This window comes from Rhipicephalus microplus, chromosome X, assembly GCF_043290135.1.
Source record: "Rhipicephalus microplus isolate Deutch F79 chromosome X, USDA_Rmic, whole genome shotgun sequence".
NCBI lineage: Eukaryota > Metazoa > Arthropoda > Arachnida > Ixodida > Ixodidae > Rhipicephalus > Rhipicephalus microplus.
The window spans coordinates 193,610,156-193,631,862 of record NC_134710.1 but is presented as its reverse complement, the minus strand read 5'-3'; the positions used below and the strand labels follow the sequence as shown (position 1 = coordinate 193,631,862).

Genomic DNA, 21,707 nt, shown 5'->3' with positions numbered 1-21,707 from the left:
TTACATTATTCACAATTATAAGAACTGAAAAATGAAACGTATTGATGAAGTATGCTCGTCCGAAAACCTGCAGCGACGACGAAACACAGCAGTGGGGCGAAGCAAGGGCAAAGGCTCCCATTGCTGACAATAGTAGTGCCGCCACACGGGCACTCAGGAAAACGGAAAACTAATTTGCATTTTTTGCACCGTGGCAGCGTACCCTTTCTCCGGAGAGTGAGCCCACTACTCTCTTCTAAAACACTTTAACCAAGTCAAGAGGAAATTGAAAGAGTATTTATGATTGGCCTCGTACTTGAAGACGGAGTTCCTCCGGCCCTGCCACATGTAAATGATTGACTTATTGAAGTCTGGTGGCCAAGCTGCAGCACTTTCTCAACATCTCGCTTCTCGAAACTGGTGGTTGCACATTGTTGCCATAATGCCACAACTTGACTCTCGAATGAAGAGAGTTGAAGCATGAAGAGCACCTGAGTACAGCATCGTCCCGTATCAGCTCATCAATTCGATCAAGGAACAAGTTTTGACCATTTGTTTAAAGATTGGATTGGAACTTAAGTGTCTCTGTTGCAGACATAACACTAACATTCGAAGTATTTAGAATATTTGTTTTCGAATGATCAATTTTATACTCAAATGTAACGTTAGAGTTGACTTCAAGTGATGAAATTCAGAAAAGAAATATTACAGTCATGTAAATGCTGTATATGCTTGGAGCAGGGAAGTGTCGCACATGGCAGGCACAACAGCATCAGGTTAGACAGAATGTAAAAAAAAATGTTCAGATTTGCTGTATCTCAGTTCGTTGCAGATATAAGTATGTCATGCAGACACTGCATATCTGACCAATGTATTCTAAGAGCAGTGTTATTATTTCGTTGTTTGCTAGAGTCACCAAAATAAGTGCACATCTTGTACTTTCATATGAGGCATTAGAGTTGTCGGCTCAGCTTAAAATAAGTGGATTCCACCTTTTTTTTTTTTTTTTTCGCAGAGTCTCATTTAGAATTTCCCGGTTGCACGTCGAGTTTTTTGGGCTTACTTTGTCACATTATGATACTCATTATGATTCTTCGTCACATTATGATATTTAACACAGGTCATGTTTAAGATTTTTAAAGCCAATGTATTTAATTGTTACAGGAAAATTACAAATCCACACTGGCGCATCAACACAGTAAATGAATTTGATGTAGAGAAACAAGGCCATCTGTTTGAAAGAACTTTACACTTATGAGATTGCTTATGATTAGTGAAAAGGTTGTCTGTCTCTGTGCTACTATGCACAGCAGTTTCTCTCTCCTTTCATTCTGACGAGTGCACTGAAATCTATGCTGGGGGGGGGGGGGGGGGGATGACAAAGAGGCAAGAAGATTCCTCCTTTCGTCAGCTCGTGTCATGACTATGAGCACTTTAGAGTGCAGCTCTTAGGTGCCTATTTCTGCATTGAGCGGCGTCACCCTCGGTGACGTAACTGATAGACATGAAAAAGTAACTGATAGCCATGAAAAAATTAGAAAAGAATGCCTAGCATGGAATATAATTTCAACCTGGCCCATGAGCATGGCAATTTAGTATACTATCACAGAGGGACCATGGTTCTTGAAATTCACTTGCAAAAAAACGCTATACAGGCATCATGTCAGGCAAGGAATTGCGTTAGCCTATGTAATAGAGCGTGGCACAAGAGTAAAATAACAACCAGTCATCGCACAATGCTAATTGTACGAGTGTATGGTTTATTGCTTCCTCCACACTGCAATGTCCTCAGCCATATTTCTTCGTGATCAGCCTTATGCAGCCATATGGGCCTCTTTAAAGGGACACTAAAGGAAACTATTAAGTCGACGTTGATCGTTGAAATAGCAGTCCAGAAACCTTGTAGTGTTAATTTGTGCCAAGGAAGGACTTATTTTGAAATAAAATCACATTTTAGTGGCCCGCATTGGGTTAGCACGCTTCAAATTACCCGCCTCAAGAAGCGGAACGTCTCAGGTGACTGTTGCCGTGCGTAACGTTGCCCGGCTTTACTGCGCGGCCGCCGACACTAGTAGTAGCAGAACGAAAGCAGCGGGAGCCACAGCAGCAACAACGGCCATTGATCAATTTCCTGCCGTTTGCTCCGAGATGGCAGACAAGATTTGGTTCGACTTGGCCCCGCTATATGGCACAACCTGTCCAGTTAAACACACGAAAATTGAATTTTTGAACTACTCGCACCATTCCCCATAGTAACTTCCAGCAGTATTTTTTTACATGAATCAAACAGAAATGAACAAGCAGCATTTTATTGCGTCTCTTGATGCACGGAAGGTTTTTTATTCAGTGCAGCTAGATTGCTTACTAGTGATTAATTGTAGGCAGTTCGTCTGTTGTCATCGGTATTATTTTGAGAATGTCCTGCTGCGGCGAATGTATTCTTGTGCATTTACCTTAATTTCACCATAAGTAGAGCACTGCTGTTGATAATATTGTCATTTTAGATGTTGTCATACATTGAGCTTTCACTCTGATGTAAATTTTTATTTCCGTTTAGTGTCCCTTTAAGGACTCTGTAGTAGTCTCTATGTCTGTAAATGTTGTAGGAGCCTGCCATAGTTCTTGTGTTGCTTTGGCATGCCAGGTGTGTCAGTTTTTATTGAGTGCTAAGTGCATATTTCTCGTGAATCACTTTTTGCATTGCCAAAGATGAGATACTGATTTGTAAGTATGCATGCAAATTGTACTCACAAGTCACTTGGTAGAGCTCAAGTAAACCTTGGCAGCATGTAGTATATTTAATTATATCCTAACCTGTGTGTAGAAATAAATTCTGCAGCAAAGTTTGAATAGGAAGGAAAAAATTGGCTAGTTTTATCCTTATGATTCTGTTTGAGTGCCCTTTTGGTTACTGTGCAAGCAAAGTTTCTTTTACTTCTCCAGGGGTCTTGTCATCTGTATCCTAGGACGACCACGAGTTGGGCGCTGGGCTAATGGAAGTGTATACTTTGATGCTTAATAAACAAGGGAACTGTGACATTGTTGGTTGTGTGAGGAACCACGTTTTGTACTTTTTACTGAAAGCGATTTATATGATAGCCACAGTAGTCTGTGCATTTGGTGGCACCACCCACAACCCTCCGTTTTAATAGCTCAAAGTGGCACAGCGACCATAGTTGGATTGTGATACCATGTTATCAGTAGACAATCACAGGCACATCTTTCCATTTCCAGTTATGATGCTCATTGGAAAAAATGATGCAATTAAGCTAAACATGGTACCCTTGACTTTTCAGAAAACGGCATCCATATGTTCCTCTGGATTGGAATGGCTGTTGACCCAGACTTTTTACAAAATGTGTTTGCACAGCCTGTGGCTGCCAGGATAGACATTGACAAGGTATGGATAAAAACTTTATGAAGCAGCTATCCTTGCAAGGGTTTTGAATAATTTTAGTCATGTATTCTACTGTGGGATCATCCAGCAGATTGATTAATGCTTTTGCTGCAATATGTTGTCTGGGTGTTTTTATTTTGTGTCTAATTACTCTGTCAATAAATTTATGCAGATTAAAATTTGTTTAACACTAAGGGATAAGATGACCACATGTGTTAAAAATGTTATGTGCCATTCACAGAGGTCTTGCACCATTGATGTTTAATCTGTTCAGCTTGAACAACCCGTGGAACTTCTAAATATACTTTCTTTGTTTGCTAACTATATAAATAATACTGCTGCTCCAGTACTAGAACATTAGAGACAGGAATGCACATCGGAGAATCATAACGGGCTTCTTCAAGGTTGTGCCACTCTACACAAGTGCAGTGCATTGACAGGTGAGGTGTGATAGGCGTTGCTTCTCAGGGGCAGGACATCATATCGTCAAGCAGATATGAGAGGAAGACCATAAAGGTGTGGCAGTGGTAGCTTTTGCTTAGTCTGATGCTGTGCCTTGGTAAATGTATTACTATTTACTGAGGCACAACAGGAAAACATAGTCTTTGAAAAATGTCTTGTGAAAAGGCGCCCTGTAATGCGAGATATACTTACACTTTTTAGAAAAGGGCCTTTAAGGTCTATAATGTTACGAGTAACTTGTTTAATTATCTATTTACAGCGCACAGAACTCGACGAGCGAGATGGTGCCAGACCAGCATCAAACGAAAAACTCACTTCCTCCTCTTTCATGCAGCCGTGTTTAGCGGCTGTTATGTATCATAACCCCCGGCGGTAGAAGCACCGTCCCGGGGCTAAATTTACGCAGGTGATGTCGAAGGGGGGTAATAGGGCTTTAGCCGAGCTACGTGAACGGTGTCGCTCGCAGCTGACGATGACTTTGTTGGATCGGTTGGAACAATCTCGTACGTGACGTCTGTCACTTGGCGAACAATACGGAATGGTCCAGTGTAGGGCGACAACAGTTTTTCAGACAGTCCCACACGCCGAGTAGGTGACCAGAGGAGCACGAGAGAACCCGGAGAAAAGTGCACGTCCCTATGGTGAGAATTGTAGAGCTGTTGTTGGCACGCCAGTGAAGCCTGTAGACAGTTACGGGTGACTTGGTGCGCGTGGTCGGCGCAGGCAATGGCTTCCCCAGTGTATTCAGTGGCCGCAGGTAGTAAAATGTCTAAGGGTAGAGTTGGGTCCCGGCCATATAGTAGATAGAAGGGCGAATAGCCGGCAGTGTTGTGACGAGATGAATTGTAGGCGAACGTCACATATGGCAAATGAATGTCTCAATCATGGTGGTCTGGCACAACATATTTGGCAAGCATATCGGTTAGGGTCCTGCTAAGGCGCTTCGTGAGGCCATTTGACTGGGGATGGTACGATGTGCTAAATTTGCGCTTGGTATGGCAAGACCTCAGGATTTCATGAACGACAGCTGATAAGAACGTGCTGCCAGGGTCGGTGAGAAGTTGACGGGGAGCACTGTGCACTAATATTATGCCGTACAGCAGAAAGTCCGCAACGTCGGTAGCACAGCTGGTCGGGAGTGCTCGTGTGATTGCGTACCGCGTCGCGTAGTGCGTGGCAACAGCAATCTATTTATTTCCGGCTGTGGAGAGTGGAAAAGGGCCCAACAGGTCGAGACCAACTCGAAAGAAAGGCTCGATGCGAACGTCGATCGGCTGAAGGTAGCCGGCTGGGAGGGCAGACGGCGTTTTGCGATGCTGACAGGGCTCACAAGCGGCGACATAGTGTCGAACAGAGCGGGCAAGTCCAGGCCAAAAAAACCGACGTCGTACTTGATCGTATGTGCGAGAAACGCCCAAATGGCTCGTCATGGGAGCGTCATGAAGTTGATGCAGGACAGTGGAACGCAGGTGCGCTGAGATGACAGGAAGTAAGTCTGATCAGAAGGAATCAAGGTTACGGCGATATAGGATCCCGTTTTTCACCAAAAACATTCGTAGGGACAGGTCACGAGGCGTTGACTCCAGTTTGTCAATGATGTCTCGTAAAGAAGCATCCCGACGTTGCTCTTCGCCAATGTTCAACAGCTGCGACTGTTGAAAAATAAGTGACACCGTACAGGCAGTCGAGGGCGTCGTCGATGCGAGGTAAAGGATAAACGTCTATTTTGGTAATTTTGTTAAGGTGACGGTAATCGACACAAAAGCGCCATGTTCCATCTTTCTTTTTAACAAGGACGACTGGAGAAGCCCAGGGGCTGCATGAAGGCTCGATAATGTTTTTCGCAAGCATTTTGCCGACTTCATGTTGTAATATTGCACGCTCCGACGCAGACACACGGTAGGGGCGTCGGTGAATGGGAGTTGCATGGCCAGTATTTATGCGATGGGTGACAATGGTCGTTTGGCCTAAAGAGTTGCTGGCAGAGTCGAAAATGCTACGATAGCCCTCAAGAACGTGGCAAAGTGCTGCAGCTTGCTCAGACGTGAGGTCCGATGACACCATTCACTCGATGTCGGCGCCCCAAGAACGTGATGAAGTGGAACCACTGACTGAGCTGCAGAAATTGTCAACTCTGAAGGGCTCGACATGGTCATCTTGGAGAGCGGTAATTTTGGCCAGGGAGATACCCTGTGGCAGAACTTGGGTGGTGAGTGAAAAGTTGACCAGTGGAAGGAAGGTGCGGTTTCTATTAATTGTCAGAATCATATGCGGCACAGCAACCCCATGCGTAAGCATCACGGCAGGAATCGGGGCCACCATGTAATCACCATCAGGTACTGGCGGCCAATGTGCTGGCCCAAGCAGGAGTGGATATATCAAAATGTAATTGTAGAAAACAACAGACAACAATACAAAAGAAACAAAAGGTTAAGAAAGAAGGTAACGCTCAAGGTCACCAAGAAACTTATTAGAATAAAAGATGTCACACGGCAAACAATTCCAGTCATCGACAGTTCTAGGAAAAAAACTATATTTAAAAGCATTTGATCGGGCAAAAATTGGGGTTAGAGCATGTTCATGACCGTGACGAGTACGTCGTACTGAGAGCGGTTTAACACAGTCAGGGAGATCAATTTTTATAATACCACACAAACAATTGTAAAGAAAGGAAAGACGACTGAACTTTCTCTGAGCTTCTAAAGTAGAAATGTCGTTTAATTGCATTAAGGTGGTCGGGGAATCAAACCTACGATATTTGCCAAAAATAAACCTTACAGCCTTTCTGTTAATACGTTCCAGATTCATGATATCTTTCTTGGTATGCGGATCCCAGATAATAGAAGCATACTCAAGCTTAGAACGAACACAGGGATTATAGGCTAGAATTTTAGTACGCGTGGGTGCAGATGCTAGTTTTCTTTTTAAAAACCATAGCTTACGTAATGCAGAAGTGGTAATGTCAGTTATGTGGGTCGACCAAGTTCATTTGCTTGAGAGTGTGACGCCCAAGTACTTATATTTGTCTACATTATTTATGTTAGTGCCTCTTAGAGTATAGTGGAATTGACTACGGCTTAGCTTCCTGGTGATGTGCAGAAACACAGTTTTGTTAGTGTTTAACTGCATGCCCCCGTTCTGACACCAGTTATCGATAGCGATAAGAGCATCTTGTAAAGCCACATGATCACACGGTGAGGAAATTAGCTTAAAAATGACGCAATCATCCGCGAACAAACGCACAGACACATTTTCAGGAATAAGAGAAGCTAAATCATTAACATAAATTAAAAACAAAAGTGGCCCTAGCACACTTCCCTGTGGGACTCCAGAGGACACACGAAGAACAGTCGATGAAGAATTACCAATCACTACATACTGACGTCTATCTTGAAGATAAGCCTGAATCCACAGAACAATTTTTGTAGAATTGCGGCAGTTCCTCCATCGGCGACTCGTACAGCTCGGTTGAGGGCGGGTGTGACAACTTTTCTAAGTCGACGGCGAAGGTTAGCACTGCGCAATGTTAGCAATGTTCGTGTCAGCAATGTTCGTGTCAATGGTTAGCAATGTTCGTGTCAGTGCATTGATAGATACTGGCACTGCGTGCCAGTATCTATCAATGCACTGACACGAACATTGTCGACAGTAACGTCCAAAAGGTTCCGGTTCGTTGTTAACGTTAATCGAGGATTTCTTACGAAGGTCGTCAACGCAGCTCCACCTCCAGAAGATGCACGGCCTAGTTTTCCGGTCGGAGGTGCTGGGAATTGGTCGGGGAGGCAGCACGGCGTTGTGGGGGCGACCGGGACTGACGACGAGCAGGGGACGGTGACCGGTCGTAGCGAGGTCTGCTCAGAGGTGCTGTAGGAGTGGAAAATGTGGTTGATGGAGAAAGTGATAGCGACGACTGGCGAGCAGAAGTGGCGTTATACTGAGAGGTGCATAATGGGACGGTGGAGCCCAGCGGCTGCGGCAGTGACGAGCGCTATGACCAACGCGTCGACAGTTAAAACATATGGGCCTGTCATCAAGAGTACGCCATTCGGACGGATTGTGTTGTATGCGAGGGGCAGAAGGGGTACGATAAGAAGGCTCAGCAGAGTATACGGTAGGAACAGGATGTAGGCCGACATTCGATAGCTCTTGACGAACAACCGCTTGTATTAAAGAGATCGTGGTCGGGAAAGACGCAGGCATTGGTAATGGCGTGGCTACCGGTTGTGCTGCCTCGACCTCTCGACGAATGCTGCGTGTAAGGTTGTCACATCGAGGGGCCTGGTGGAAGGCGTCGTCACACGAAGAAGTGGCCGCTGTGTTCAGAAGGCGCACGATGCTTTGGGCTACGCGGCGGGCTTTAGCTTGTTCGATACGTCGGCATTCTTTAAGGATTGAGTCGATGCTCGAGACGTTGTTAAAAACCAGCAGGTTGAAAGCATCGTCAGCAATGCCTTTCAAGACGTGGTTAACCTTTTCGTCTTCCGACATGCACTGGTCGGCCTTGGAACAAAGGGTCAAGACGTCTAGAATGTAGGAGACGTACGATTCGGTAGAAGACTGGGCCCGTGGGGCAAGAGTCTTTTTCGCAGCGAGCTGACGACCAGATGAATCGCCAAACAGGTCACGTATCTTTTCTTTGGAGAGATCCCAGCTCGTTATGTCGGCTTCGTGGCTTTCAAACCATGTTCGGGGAGTGCCGTCCAGGTAGAAAAGCACGTTGGCGAGCATGAGCGTGGGATCCCAGCGGTGAGTAGCACTGACGCGCTCGTACCGCTTCAGCCAAGTGTCAAGATCGATCGTACCATCACCGGAGAAAGTGCCGGGATCCCGGAGGTGCGGGAGTGTGACGTAGGTGGTGGCTTGGACTGATGAGGGCGGTGTAGAGGAAGTATCAGCAGTCGAAGCAGTCGAAAGGTCGCCGATGGTGCGACCGCTGCACGTCTCCATAGAGGTACGGTGGTCGTCCACCTCCACCAATAATGTTACGAGTAACTTGTTTAATGATCTATTTACAGCGCACAGAACTCGACGAGCGAGATGGAGCCAGACCAGTATCAAACGAAAAACTCACTTCGTCCTCCTCTTTCATGCAGCCGTGTTTAGCAGCTGTTATGTATCAATATTTTTATTGGGGCCCTTAAAAATATCTGATTTTACAGTTTTTGTGTAAATGTGTCAGTTCATTTTGAAAATTGAGATTAGTGCAGTTTTTTAGAAAGAAGCTCAGAGGGTATGGGCTACATACTGCCTCTTAAATTATCAGAATGTTGTGTTGCAAGAAATCTTTATCCCTCCAAACCATTTAGCCAACTCTCAGTATTTAAAAAAAACCGTTTTTAAGAAACATAAGTAAACTAAAACAAGCACGCTTCTTGCAGTGGCACTTAATGCTTTATCTTGCTAAAAGTGTACCAGTTTTTCAGTTTTCTTGCAGCTTGGTAATGATGGTGCAGTGACTTTATTTCAACCTTTTTGGTAGCAGCCTTTTCATTCTTGAAGCCAAAATATTTCCATTGTGGTCCAGTGGCTCTGAATTCTAGAATAAATCACTTTTATCGAATCAGGTGCCTGAAGGCACCTGAATGTAATCTACAGGTACCTGAAGCATAAAATTGTCTGTGGTTATGATAGTAACCAATGTTCCAAACTGGCATTATGGCCAGTAACAACTTAGGTAGTGATACTTTTGAACAAAGTCATTTTATTGCTGTAGTTATTGCATATTAAGCAGGCTTTGTCCTCTTATCATGCTGTGGAATACCTATATATTCACAAAGTTGTATAGAGTAATGATCTACAGCATTTTTTGCTACAAACAGGAGTACTTTAATAGTCAGTATATAGTCAGTATATGCAGAACATGGGAAGCATACTTATAACTATGTTATTAATACATGTTTGCTTATTTATTTAATATTTATTTACAATGCATCCAAAACTAAGATTCCTTGAGGTCAAGCTGCATTACAATATATGTGAATTGGCAAAACTTCTATATTACTAGCCTAGGAATTTCTGTATACTATACACTGCATATGTTACATGGCAAGGGCTTTACATTTGTTATTGTCCACCACGGTGGAGCAGTGGTTATGGTGCTTGGCTGCTGACCCGCAGGTCACGGGTTTGATCTTGGCCGCCCCAATCCAGTGATGTTCCGTGCAGGGAATTTTCCCTGTTTTGGGAAATTTTCACCTGTCATTTTGAACCAAAGGGAAAGGGGGAATATTCGTGATAGTGCACGGAATTTCAGGAATGATTAGATGCTCCTATGATGACCAATCAGTAGCGGTCACAGTGCACCTTCATCTGCTGTAATCGATGATGATGCAAGCACGGCCTTTGAGATTTGTTTCTGATATTTTGCGGAGCGATTTCTAGTTCACTAGTGGTGTTGGACTTGAACCCCACAGTGTGCAGTGTACTAACAGTGTATGAATTAATAAAATCATGCTTTTGTTTTGTGGCAGTGGATGGGCTAGACATGATTTCAAAAATCACCAGTACGTGAGACACGTATAATTATAGTGTGTGTGTGTGTGTGTGTGTGTGTGTGTGTGTGTGTGTGCGCGCGTGCGTGAATGGGGGGCGGAAAATAGTACTGTTGTGCAGGGAATTTGCTGGAAATTACGTCAATGTTTACAGAAAAACATTTTCGAAATAGGGAGTTCTCATTTCTTTCAATGGGAATTCTTCGGCGTAGTACAGAACATCACTGCCACAGCCACATTTTTGTGGAGCCGAAATGCTCGAGGTCCATGTACTGTGTAATGTTAGTGCACATTAAGGAGCACCAGATGGTCCAAATTTCCGGAGCCTTCCACTGAGACGTTTCACATGATCATATGTTGATTTTGGGATATAAAATCTCAGATATTATTATTATATACAGTCATTATTGGCCTGAGCTTAACAGGGAAGTTGTGTTACTGAGCTCGAAAGCGTGGGTTCAATTTCCATTCAAAGTGTCTGAATTTCGATAAGGTTAGAATGAGGGATGATAGAATATTTAAAATTTGGAGTATGGTCCTTTAAAATATTGAAGGACCAGTAAACAGGCTCCGACTTTTTTACCCCCCCCCCCCCAAACAAGCTCGCCAATTCATACAATAGGCCGCGGCGATTACATTTGCCGAATATTACGACACTGTGTGCGGTGCAGACCCATCATTTCAAAAAACAATCCCGTGCCTGTTTCTGTTGCCTGACCAATCCTGCTCATACGTGCAGCCTAACGAAAGCTTGTCGATGGGCAATTACGGACCACTGAACTGGTCGATTGGGTATTTGCCCTACGAAACAGCGCCTGGGCCCTGCGGCAGCAGTTTCAGCCGCACAGTTCGCATTTACATTTTTCTGTACTGCCCACTACTGTTTTATAGAGCCCGAGTCTCCAGAAGAAGTGGTATTGCCAGAATGAAAGCCTCTGAGATAAGAGGCATCTTGAGCGAGAGGGGAAAAGTGCTTCTCGCTCAGCGTTTCTGCCATTGCCGCTATAACATGTGCTCATGTGGGGGAAAACTCGTTCGGTCCTTGGTTGTGCACCGATAACGTATCATGCACATCATGTCTGTTGCCAAATTAGGTGGACCTCCCTATGGCAGAGCAGGATGGGGAGCGGTGGCCTGAAAATTCGAAACTGGCTGACACAGATGTTCTAACCCCCGTAACTTTCTTATTATGGCACGTATTTGCAAAATTCTTGCGGTAGCATGTTCACATAGCAAAAGTATACATATTTCTCTTCATTAAAATTTTTTGACCTGGGGTTGTTTACTGGCCCTTTAATGGTGCCTGCTATTCGATTCGATTCGTACCATAATTTTATTATTCAAACCCTTCGAACTTCCCAAAGACAAATACAGCCAGCATTCGATGGGCAGTGGCCCCTCCAGATTCTCAATATGCTTCAACCTATAACGCTCTCGTATTGTGGCAAAGCAACTTCTCAGGCTCTGCCACACTTTCAAATGTGTCGACTCGAGAAAACGCTTGTTCCAACATGGAGATGATAGAAGTGGCAGAGGTGGAGGATTAATGAACGCGATTTAGGACCTGGAATTTGGGCTGGAAGGCCAAGAAATTGGACGCTGAAGATTTTTTAGCATCAAAAATTTTGGATGTTCTTATATATAGACATCTATGAGGCAGATTTGGAACTCTGGATTTGAAAGGAGCACACCTTTGTCTACCCGATCAGTGGGGCTTCTACAGAAGTTAAATGAGTAGAAGAGGCTGAGGAAATCGCATCTTCGCCTTTTACATGTAAAAATTTGTCTGCAACACTTTAGTTGCATTAAAATGTCTACTTAAGTAATATTCGACCTGAGTTTTGCCTCTTTCTTGATAAGACAACTAAGAAACACCACCCCTGCCAGTGCTTCATCAACTCTTTCATGTTGCTATCTCATAAGAATATACTTAGGAATACTCTGCAGCATACTTTTTCTACAATTTCAGTTTAAAGTATCGGAAACACATTCCACAAATAGTCAAGAAATATTAGAAAAATATTAAATAAATATCAGGAAAATATTCAATTCGATTCTCACTCACACTTCAGTATTTGAATTCACTTTGCACCCAAAATTTCGCTATTCTTACAGCTCTAGTTTAAATGCAAGAACAGCCTTGTACTTAGATAACAACTGCAGGTTGTCAAAAGTGATCCCGAGTTCTCCACTAGGGTTTACCTGATCACCAATTCACATTGTGGTTTTCGCTTGTAAAACCCCAGCTATTGGCATCTTTCTCCATTAAGCACTTTTATTCAAGTAGAGTATCATTTCATCAACTACCCTGTTTTTTGTGTGTTTTTTGAGCAGTCTATGTAGCTGCCTCTATGGATAAACTTAATTTGGTGTCTTGACCCAAGGGCGCATCTTAACTTCATATCTTGTGATGGATCTGAATTTTCATGTGCAGACATCTCTACTAGAGTTGAACACACCTATCTCCAGACGTGTGCGGGACATCATAGCCCGAGTACGAATGGAAAGGCAACGCTGTATGCGGGTGAGCTGTTTAATCTGATTTTTGTTTTGTGCTTGCCTTAAACACTTCTTTTGAAAAGTGGATGTTAGCCTAAGTATGCCTCTAAAAAGCACTTCCAGCATTGTGCAAGTTTCGCCAAGAGACAGTACAGTTTGTTGAAGGTTTTTTAAACTATAATCACATAACAGTTTTTAGTAGCATGCAGTTAGACTTCTTCAAGCTTTAGGAGGGGTGAAGTTCAATGCAGGACAAAAAAAAATAAAATATGATGACTAGCTATTCCAGGAGCACCAAGATGGTATAAACTGCAACTGTTGTAAGTAAGCTGCTGTAATAATAGACACTTCTTACAAAGAAATGTTCATTTTGAAAAAAGTTGCATCTGTTTGTTGTTTTTTGCATATTAAATGCTTGCTATCAACAACAGTGGAGTGATAAAGAATTGGACAGTGCTGCCATTGAGGGCTTCAAAAGTGCTAGGAAGCAGCTTCTGAATGAGTGCTGAACCTCTACAGGATGAAGTGCAACATCACGCTGAAGAGTAGATTCTAGAATGGTTCCCTCTTTTGAATGCTTCCCTCCTAGGTCGCGTTAAGTTTTTCTGGAAATGGCGAGAAAACGTCAATTTTCAAAAAATTATAGCTTTGCGAGGGCGCGGCTGGGAGCCGTCGTCTTAAGCTCATCAGAAAGAGCGTTTCTCCCTGTTCAAATTTTCTGCCTCAACTGGCTCCTCTCTTTAAAAACAAGCGCACAAAAAGCAGATATTTGAAGGTCAATTCAAGGCTCTGATTGGCTGTGGTCACCATGTTGCCCCAGCTCGCCTCGCCATTGGCCCGATGCTCGCTCCGGGAGATAGTCGTTTGCTGCTTGTGCGTCGCGAGGACATGGCTGTCAAAAATCGCTACTTCGTGACGTGTTCACGGCTCGACGATCACTTAGGATATAATTACGCTTTAGTTAGGAGCTGTAAGCGGATGCACGATCAGATTACTAGGAGCGAGCGCGTGGTCTACGAGCGCGGCATGTCATCGCGAGCGGGCGCGCGTTGTACGAGCGCGGCGCGTTATCGGACTCGTCTTTAGGCCAAAACTCTGCTGGCAGAGAGACTATGGGCAAGATTGACGCGCTAGCACACTCCTGCCGACGTGCTTCTTCGCAAGCAACAAAGCTGTAAGCGGATTCACGATCAGATTACTACGAGCGGTCGCGCAATCTTCGAGCGCGGTGCGTCATCGAAGTGGTTTTTAGGCCTAGCTTCGCTGACGGCAAGTGGTTTTTAGGCCTAACTTCGCTGACGGCTAGATGAACTTTGCGGACAAGAACGCCGCGCTAGAGCATTCGTGGCAACGTGCTTCTTCGCAAGTAACAAAGCACACCACTCGCTAGCTCCTCGGAACCGCGGACGGGCATTGTACGCATTGGCAGCAGATCCCACTGTAAAGCTCGTCACACCCCCACCTCCACTGCCAAGGATTGCTCGGAACAGCAGCTAGCAGCTTCACACGTCGGCATTCGAAAATGCGATACCAAGCGCAGTGAGCGCCAGTTTTTTGTCACTGTCGGTACGCATTTCACACACCGTCACCGAGCGCCGCCGGCATTACGCACTGGCTGCGCTGTCCGTGCAGTCGTGCACTTCACGGTCATATGGAGGGCTGTCAGTAAGCTTTTGTGGTTCAATTTAGACGTGCTTGGAGCCTTGCTTGGTATCGCCGCGAGCGTCTATGATTGTTCTGAGACTATGAAAGCCTCGTAGATTAGCGTTTCCGCGACCGGCCGTATGATGGTGCGTTTCACGGCTAGGGTGGCAAAAAAGTATGTATGAAGTAGGGGCATGAGTTTTCATATGCCCGACTCACGTCATTAAATAAACTGCTAAAAAAAATTTTGTGCCACCAGTTTTCTGCTCATAACTGTTAGTCATTCGAAAAGAAGGCATAGGCTGTCATGATGTGAGCCAGTTTTCTTATGCACTAAACCTTTCCTTATAAAAAAATATCCAGTATTTATTTTTAATCAAGAAGTACCTAATTACGCTAATGACAGCTTGAACACACGAAAAAAGTCTAATCATTGTAGTGTATGGCCTTATTCAATTACAATCTATTCTGTCATTTTTATTATCACGCCACTCCGTGATACAAAGAACTTAGTTTGAAATCCATATTTGTTCTTTGTAAATAAAAAAAGGGTTATAAAAAAATATAGGCAACAAAGGCACACTGGGCAGAGGCCAGATGCCTGAGAAGTCAAATATCACAAGACAAACCTAAGATCACAATTTTTAGGTGTTCTAGAGACGTGAAGAGAAGGTGAAACTTCAAACGCCGCTTTCTCAATGCTGTTTTGTTTTTGGCATTATGCTCAGCTCGTGGAGCAGATATCCCAGCAACCACTGCACCGATTTTGATTTCGTTTGTTTTGTAACGCTCCTTGAATTGTGCTTCAGGGGGCTGCTGTCTTAGTTTTTCATTTTACTCCTTAAAGAATTTTTCGTAGGGTTTCTTGTTTGTAGTGCAAGTGTGCTCATTGCAGTGTGGCTGGAAAAAATGTTAACTATAAAATTTAGTGTTGCAAAAAAATTATTTTGAAAACGCTGCCCTCTTCAGCATATATTTGGCTGTGCGTTCAGTAATTACTATTTTTGTCATCTTATATATCCGCCAGCCCCTCCACATATGAAGATTATATATTTATATATGAAGATATATAAATATATAAAGACGTATAAAGATATATAAATTATTTCTTCGCATATATATATATATATATATATATATATATATATATATATATATATATATATATATATATATATATATAATATATGTGTGAAGAAATAATTTGTATCTCATTAAGTTTTTCTGTTATCGCCTCAAATTTTTTATGGAAGCACTGTGAGGCCATTTTTAGTGCCTGCGCCGATATTCATCAACATCCAACAAGAAACAAAGTTTGTTTCGAAAGGCACATCCCATCTTGAGCACTTTCCTTGTCTGTACCTGTTCTCACCTTTTGGCTGAAGGTAATAACTGATTAGAAACCACAAAAGGCATAGAATTACATAGAATTGAGCACAATAAGAGCTCTAAGTATAATGTTTTTATCGTCACTTCAGTAAAGAAAAAGTTAAAAAGTGCTTAGAGTAGAAGTTTTTACCATTAGCAGCGGTTATATAAACAAACTGTGATGTTATAATGGTCCATATTGCTATGACATTGACACCAACATAGTCGAAGTCAATTTTTGCATTGAAAAAAAAAAAAGCAGCTGTAACGCTTCAGCTGCAGTTAGTAAAAATTGTGGAAGTATGGGGGTGCAGTTTGCATGGTAGTGGTGCTGCAAGGAGAGCTGCATGAAAATGGGTCATGGACAGTGTTGTCATATTCTCCAAAAGCTTGCACGCTCTCAGAGATTGTTGCCATATGGGCCATATGCTGTATCCCTGCAGGGCTGGACTTGGCAAGCGCGAGTTCTGTGTAGCATTAGCTATACCCATTGCATGTGCTGTACTGTCTACCTGATTAACACACCTTGAGAACAAGTGGCCTTTCACATTGCTTCAGAAATTGGTGCATAGTGCTCTTGAAGGTTATATCTTCATTCACAGTTGGACTGATGACTGCAGCTTAAATGGCCATGATTGATAAATTGGTAATGCACTGAAATGGGGTCATTTTAACCAGGTGATCATTTTATCTAAGATCATTATTAGTTGTTTCAAAATATTGTATAAGCATACTGCACTGTCGAACCAGGTACATTACCTGTCCATTTGTTTCTGCATTCTTTCAGTTATCTGTCATAATCTCCACTCAAGCTATGTGTATCAAGGAAGTATGTGTAGCTTTGCATACAAGTCACATGTTCCAACAGCTTATAAATAGGGCTCCGTGTTTTTGGATAAATCCGGAAAACTCCAATAAACAGTTGCCGATAAAAATTTTGACAATTCAGATTAATTGGATAAGCTCAGATTTCAAAAGGGTATTTTCAATGCTCAAGGGGCATTTTCAAAGCTGTCAATCATCAGTCGAAAGAAGCCACCCTCCATTAGTGACAGCCATGCCATAAAGTATGCTTGCGTCCATTACAAAAAGCTTTATGTTTGTAATTATAACAAATGCAGGTATTCTTTATTCAAGTATTTGCGCTTCTTGTAAATACATGAATTTGCACATTCAAACCTTCCAGGCATCTAAAATGCACTGAGTGTCTGCAGATGTTTTCTTTTCAGATATCATTTTGTGTAGGGTTTCACAGAAAATAGTACTAGTTAGAGGTCGTTTATTTTTTGTCGAGAAGATGAGGGAGATGGGGAGAAAAAGCTGAGAAGGGGTTTGACCAGCTCCTGATACGCCCAAAAGTACACTTTAGCAGCTTTACAGCAGTGCATATGAACAGCTTTATCCATAGGGTAAATGAACAGGAAGTGAGAAAAAAATATGAAAGGATGAAAAAACAGGACTATCATCAACAATGCATTTCATAGGAAATAAAATAGACATTGCAGCAACTTACAATGCAAATATAATGCCAATGCCGAATTTCGGAAAGGTGGACATTTACAAGCAATAAACTCTGATAAGCAGCTAATTTCCTTTAAAAAATTAAACTTATAAAACTCAGAGCCCTAAAGAAGATGCAGCAACATAATAGCAAAGCAGGTGAAACAGTTATAATGATACTGACGTCATGAGGTCTTTGGTAAGTTACTTGTCACCGCAGTTTTGCTTAAATAGGACTTGCTGAACCAGCTGATAGAAATTTCAGCACTGCTTAGCAGTTGCAGGTCGCATGAAAGCATTCATAACGGCTGTTATCAGGTGAATCGATGCAGTCTGTGAGAAGTTGGGTGCTATTTATTGTGCTAATAATAAATAGTCTTACTACACATAAGAAAACATTTGTTCAGTGTTTATTTATGTTAAGTAAAGTCATGTCCTTTTAAATGCTTCATTGTGGCTGTGTCATTGACATTAAGTGTGCTGCAAAGGTGTGTCAGCTTGGAACTACAGTAGACTGCTGTTGAACAAAACCTGAAGGGACCAGCAAATTGTGTTTCATTTAACAGGAGTTATGTTTACTGAGAGATAAACAGGGGTGCAGAATTCAAGTACACAACGAATCATATTAGAGACAGCTGTTCCATCTAAGAAGCCATTTCGTTAGAGATTAAAGTTTCGTTTGCTGAGTGTACTGTATGTATATATATGCAGCTGACGCTGGTGCGCCAAGGGGACAAGATGGAGCTGGTGTTTCGGCAATTCCTTGTGGAAGATCGGCATGGAGACTTGGGCCCTTCGTATGTGGACTTCCTCTGCCACCTGCACAAGGAAATCCGCAACCTGCTCAGCTGAGGTCCCTGTACCTGTGCCTCCAGCCCCAGCTAGCAAGCTTTTGTGCAACATCACTGCGCCTAGGAGATGGGCTTGGTTTTTCTGCTCCCCTCAATGGGCAGTGCCCACACTCTGGATGTCGCCGAGTAGCTGAAGCACCTGGCAACTGACACTTCTGCTTGAAGTGACCACCACAGAGGATGGAAACAGTGTCTCAAATATGTGCTGTTATTATGCGTCGATGAAACATTGGAAGAGGTTGCCTTGATATTCCTGGTTGCCGAATCGTTTTCCCATTGTAAACATGAAAGTGACAACTTGATTGTGAAGCGCCTTCCTTTGTCCCCTCTAACTTTTTTTTGTGTCACACGTCATCCTGCCAAAGTGACCTAAATCTTGAAAAGGGTCTGTAAAAAAGTGTTCGCCCTGTAGGCATTACCACTCTTTGTTGACAACGCCAGAGAACCTTCAAAATGACAGCAGAGAAGCCTACGAAAGGAATGACTGTACTAATCAGAGCTACCAACAACAATTTCTTTTTAAAGCTTCTTATAATACTTGTTTTGTTACTTGTAGTATAGGCATGTTTTTTTTTCTTTATAGGTATCTTGTAAGCTTATCGATGTTTCAGTGAAAGATTTATGAAATACTGCTGGAGGACATTTAATAAATTCAGGCCTAGACATTGAGGATGTTTCTGTTCTGATGTGTAAGAACATTCAAAAAGTCCTTTAGAACCGCTCGCTTTATTGTGCATTTGCATGTTCTTTATTTTACAGAGTGTGGCTCTGAGAGCACTCTGAAAAGAATTGTAATGGTGTCGCATGACAATTTTTAAGTCATGCTAAATTCATTGCTGTCAAAGTGGAGCCATGTGTTTAAACACAGTTGGCCCATATTGAATAACATCCGTTTCATCTCAGCTGTGTGTGGTCCAACAATAATTGCTGTAAACTAATGTTTTCAGTTGCTTGTGGCTTGGCATGGTGTCTGTGGTTTGATGGAGATGGCCATGTAAGAAGAGAGGTTCGAATGAAATAGAAAGCTAATAAAGATTTTTCTTCTATTTTTTTAGTGTCAGTATTCTGTCATTGCTGATATCTGTTGCTTTGTGCATAGGTTTAACGGGCCCTACAACAGTTATTGAACATGTTCTGCTGCCAATCAGTAGTTGAGGCTTTTGTGAACATGTGAGCCAAGTATTATAGCACAGCACGTGGCAGGCATTTTGCAATTACATAGACAGCCAGGAATCACTTGCTCTTCTCTCGACCAATTACGTCATCAGCGGGTTCGTCAACGTCATCTCGGAGTGGAAGACACTGCCATTGGCTGATTTGAGCCTTCTTGTTCAGTAACATTAATGCGGCTGCCACGTGCTGGCGCCGCGCTGCAGTGCGCTAGAACTGCACGGTCGCGACACTACCGTGCTCGTGGTTGCTCAAAACAACGAGTCAAAAGGCGGGAGCTGGCAGGTGTGCTTTCAAGCAGTTAGGAAGACGCGTTAACACTATATCGACGCAACGCCCATGCCAACTTCACAAGCTGATCGACAGATAAGTGCGGCTAGTGATGCTGCCGGATGGTGGGGTCGTACTAGGCCTCCGAAAAAAGCATCGTCGTGGTGTAATATGATGGCCGGCCAAAAACACCAACAAAATGCATCGGGCAAGAAGGTTCTTGGCGCTGATGGTAAACAAGCCTTGCCCAAACCAATTGAAGGGGTAGATAAGGGAGACCCCTGCAAGACCTTAAGACCATCTCGTGCCCTCTCACCTGGTCATCTTCACCCCCGATCCGCGACGCAGCGGGGGTGCGTCAAGAACACCGAGCGGGAGTTTCACTGGTATCACGCAAAAAGAGATGAAAATTGGCCATGTATCTGCATGTTACACTGCAAATGTCGTCAAAGCATGATAGTCTTGCATCTGGAGAGAGTGAACAAAGCGTTTATTTGATGTTCTACGCAAGGATATTGGTGAATGGTATTCTGGAGGCGCTGCGTTAGAGTGCCTCGAGCGTGCAGTGGAGGTGAACGAGCGCGTCAATGCACGTCACACGTGAGACATGAGCACTATCTGGCAGTTATCTTTGAAAACGCAGCGCGCACGCCTTGCGCGTCTGTCTCGGAGGTGATAAGGTGTAGAATGCAAGGCGATGGGTAGGTGCCGCCACCACCGTATCATTTTAGCAAAGTGTTGGAAACATTTGCCTTTTCGTGCAAGTGTTGCCTAGTCAGCGCAATGTGATGAACGCTAAAGTCCTTAAAATTACTTATGTATGCTTTCTCTAGTAAGAGGTACACATACAGAATATTGACGTGTTGTTATGGCGCCTCAGATATGCACAATAATTGATTTTTAATTGACAATCACACAAGTATGAACGCTGAATCTTGAACAATATTGGTGGGCGCTGCGTATGGGGTCGGCCGTTTAAAGTAATGTTTGGCCACTTTGGTGCCGTTCTGGGTACCACCAAGGGCGGATAAACAGACAAATGTACAGACAGACCAAAATTTTTGTGTCCAAGTTCCTTAAAAAAGACTATCGTATTTAAGGGGAGATGCTACTCAAAGACACTTTTTTTTTATTATTCACCCTACAGCAATGAAACTTGAGCTGTTTATGGGACATTTTATGCTGATTTCCAATTTATAATTAGTTTTCTTTCAAGTTGCTTACTTTCAGCTCTGCAAAATGACAAAGTGAAAACCTTAACCCTTTTGCCCCCCCTCTTTTCATCCCTGAACTTCCGTAATTTTTTACCATTCATAGTTCATAATGTTTGAAATAAAGTTTAGAATGCAACTAACTAATTAGGAAGCATATACAAAATATGTAATGGGCGTGAAAAATAATAGACGTAAAAAGTCCATATTTTACCTACCCTAGTAAAGGTTTACATAGAATTTTTGATTATGCAATATATTATAGAAATTCAAACTAGATAATTGCATTCGCCATACTTTAGAAAAAAATTGGGCAAAATTTCATGCAGATCAAAGCACTAGAAGTGCCCGAAAAAGGAGGGGCACATTGAAAAAAATGCCAAAATTTGTGTTTTGAGAAAAATGAGTGTTTAAAAAAAATCGAGTTTTTATTTATGAAAGATATCATTAAATCTGATGAAATTTGCACACCAAAAAGAACAATCTTTCTTGTAGTGGCCACTGCGACTAAAATACGCCAGCCCCATGAGTTTGTCCCTTTCGGCTTTTTCGAGCCGACTCACAGACATTTCGCTCACAGACAGCCATGAAACGCTTGCCAAACTTCCGCTCCATCTGGCAGAGCCTTGTGCCAACTGCAAGCTAGGAAGAAGTTCGACAGGACTGCGAAATCCAAACTAAGTCCAGTGTCATGCAATCTTGCGGCCATGTCTGTGCCACATACCGTCCTACATAATAGCAATGTCGTCCCTGCCAACGTTTTTAGAACAATTGTTCTAAAAACGTTGGTCCCTGCTAAGTTCTCTCACTGCGAGCTCTTTCAACCTCGCAAGATCGGTGCTGACGTCATCCATTGCCGCATCAA

At 43.1% G+C, this 21,707-nt stretch overlaps 1 protein-coding gene across 3 annotated transcripts in view; it reads left to right on the top strand.

The window, feature by feature from the left end:
- The window catches only part of Sec24CD (COPII coat complex component secretory 24CD), a 104,512-nt gene extending 85,844 nt beyond the window's left edge, over positions 1-18,668 (top strand). For all 3 annotated transcript variants that reach the window (XM_075878413.1, XM_075878412.1, XM_075878414.1), the window contains 3 exons: positions 3,276-3,379; positions 12,764-12,853; positions 18,052-18,668. In XM_075878413.1, the coding sequence (XP_075734528.1) occupies positions 3,276-3,379; positions 12,764-12,853; positions 18,052-18,192 (335 nt within the window). In that variant the 3' untranslated portion in view covers positions 18,193-18,668. The remainder of the gene's footprint in view (positions 1-3,275; positions 3,380-12,763; positions 12,854-18,051) is intronic.
- Positions 18,669-21,707: the final 3,039 nt, after the last annotated feature.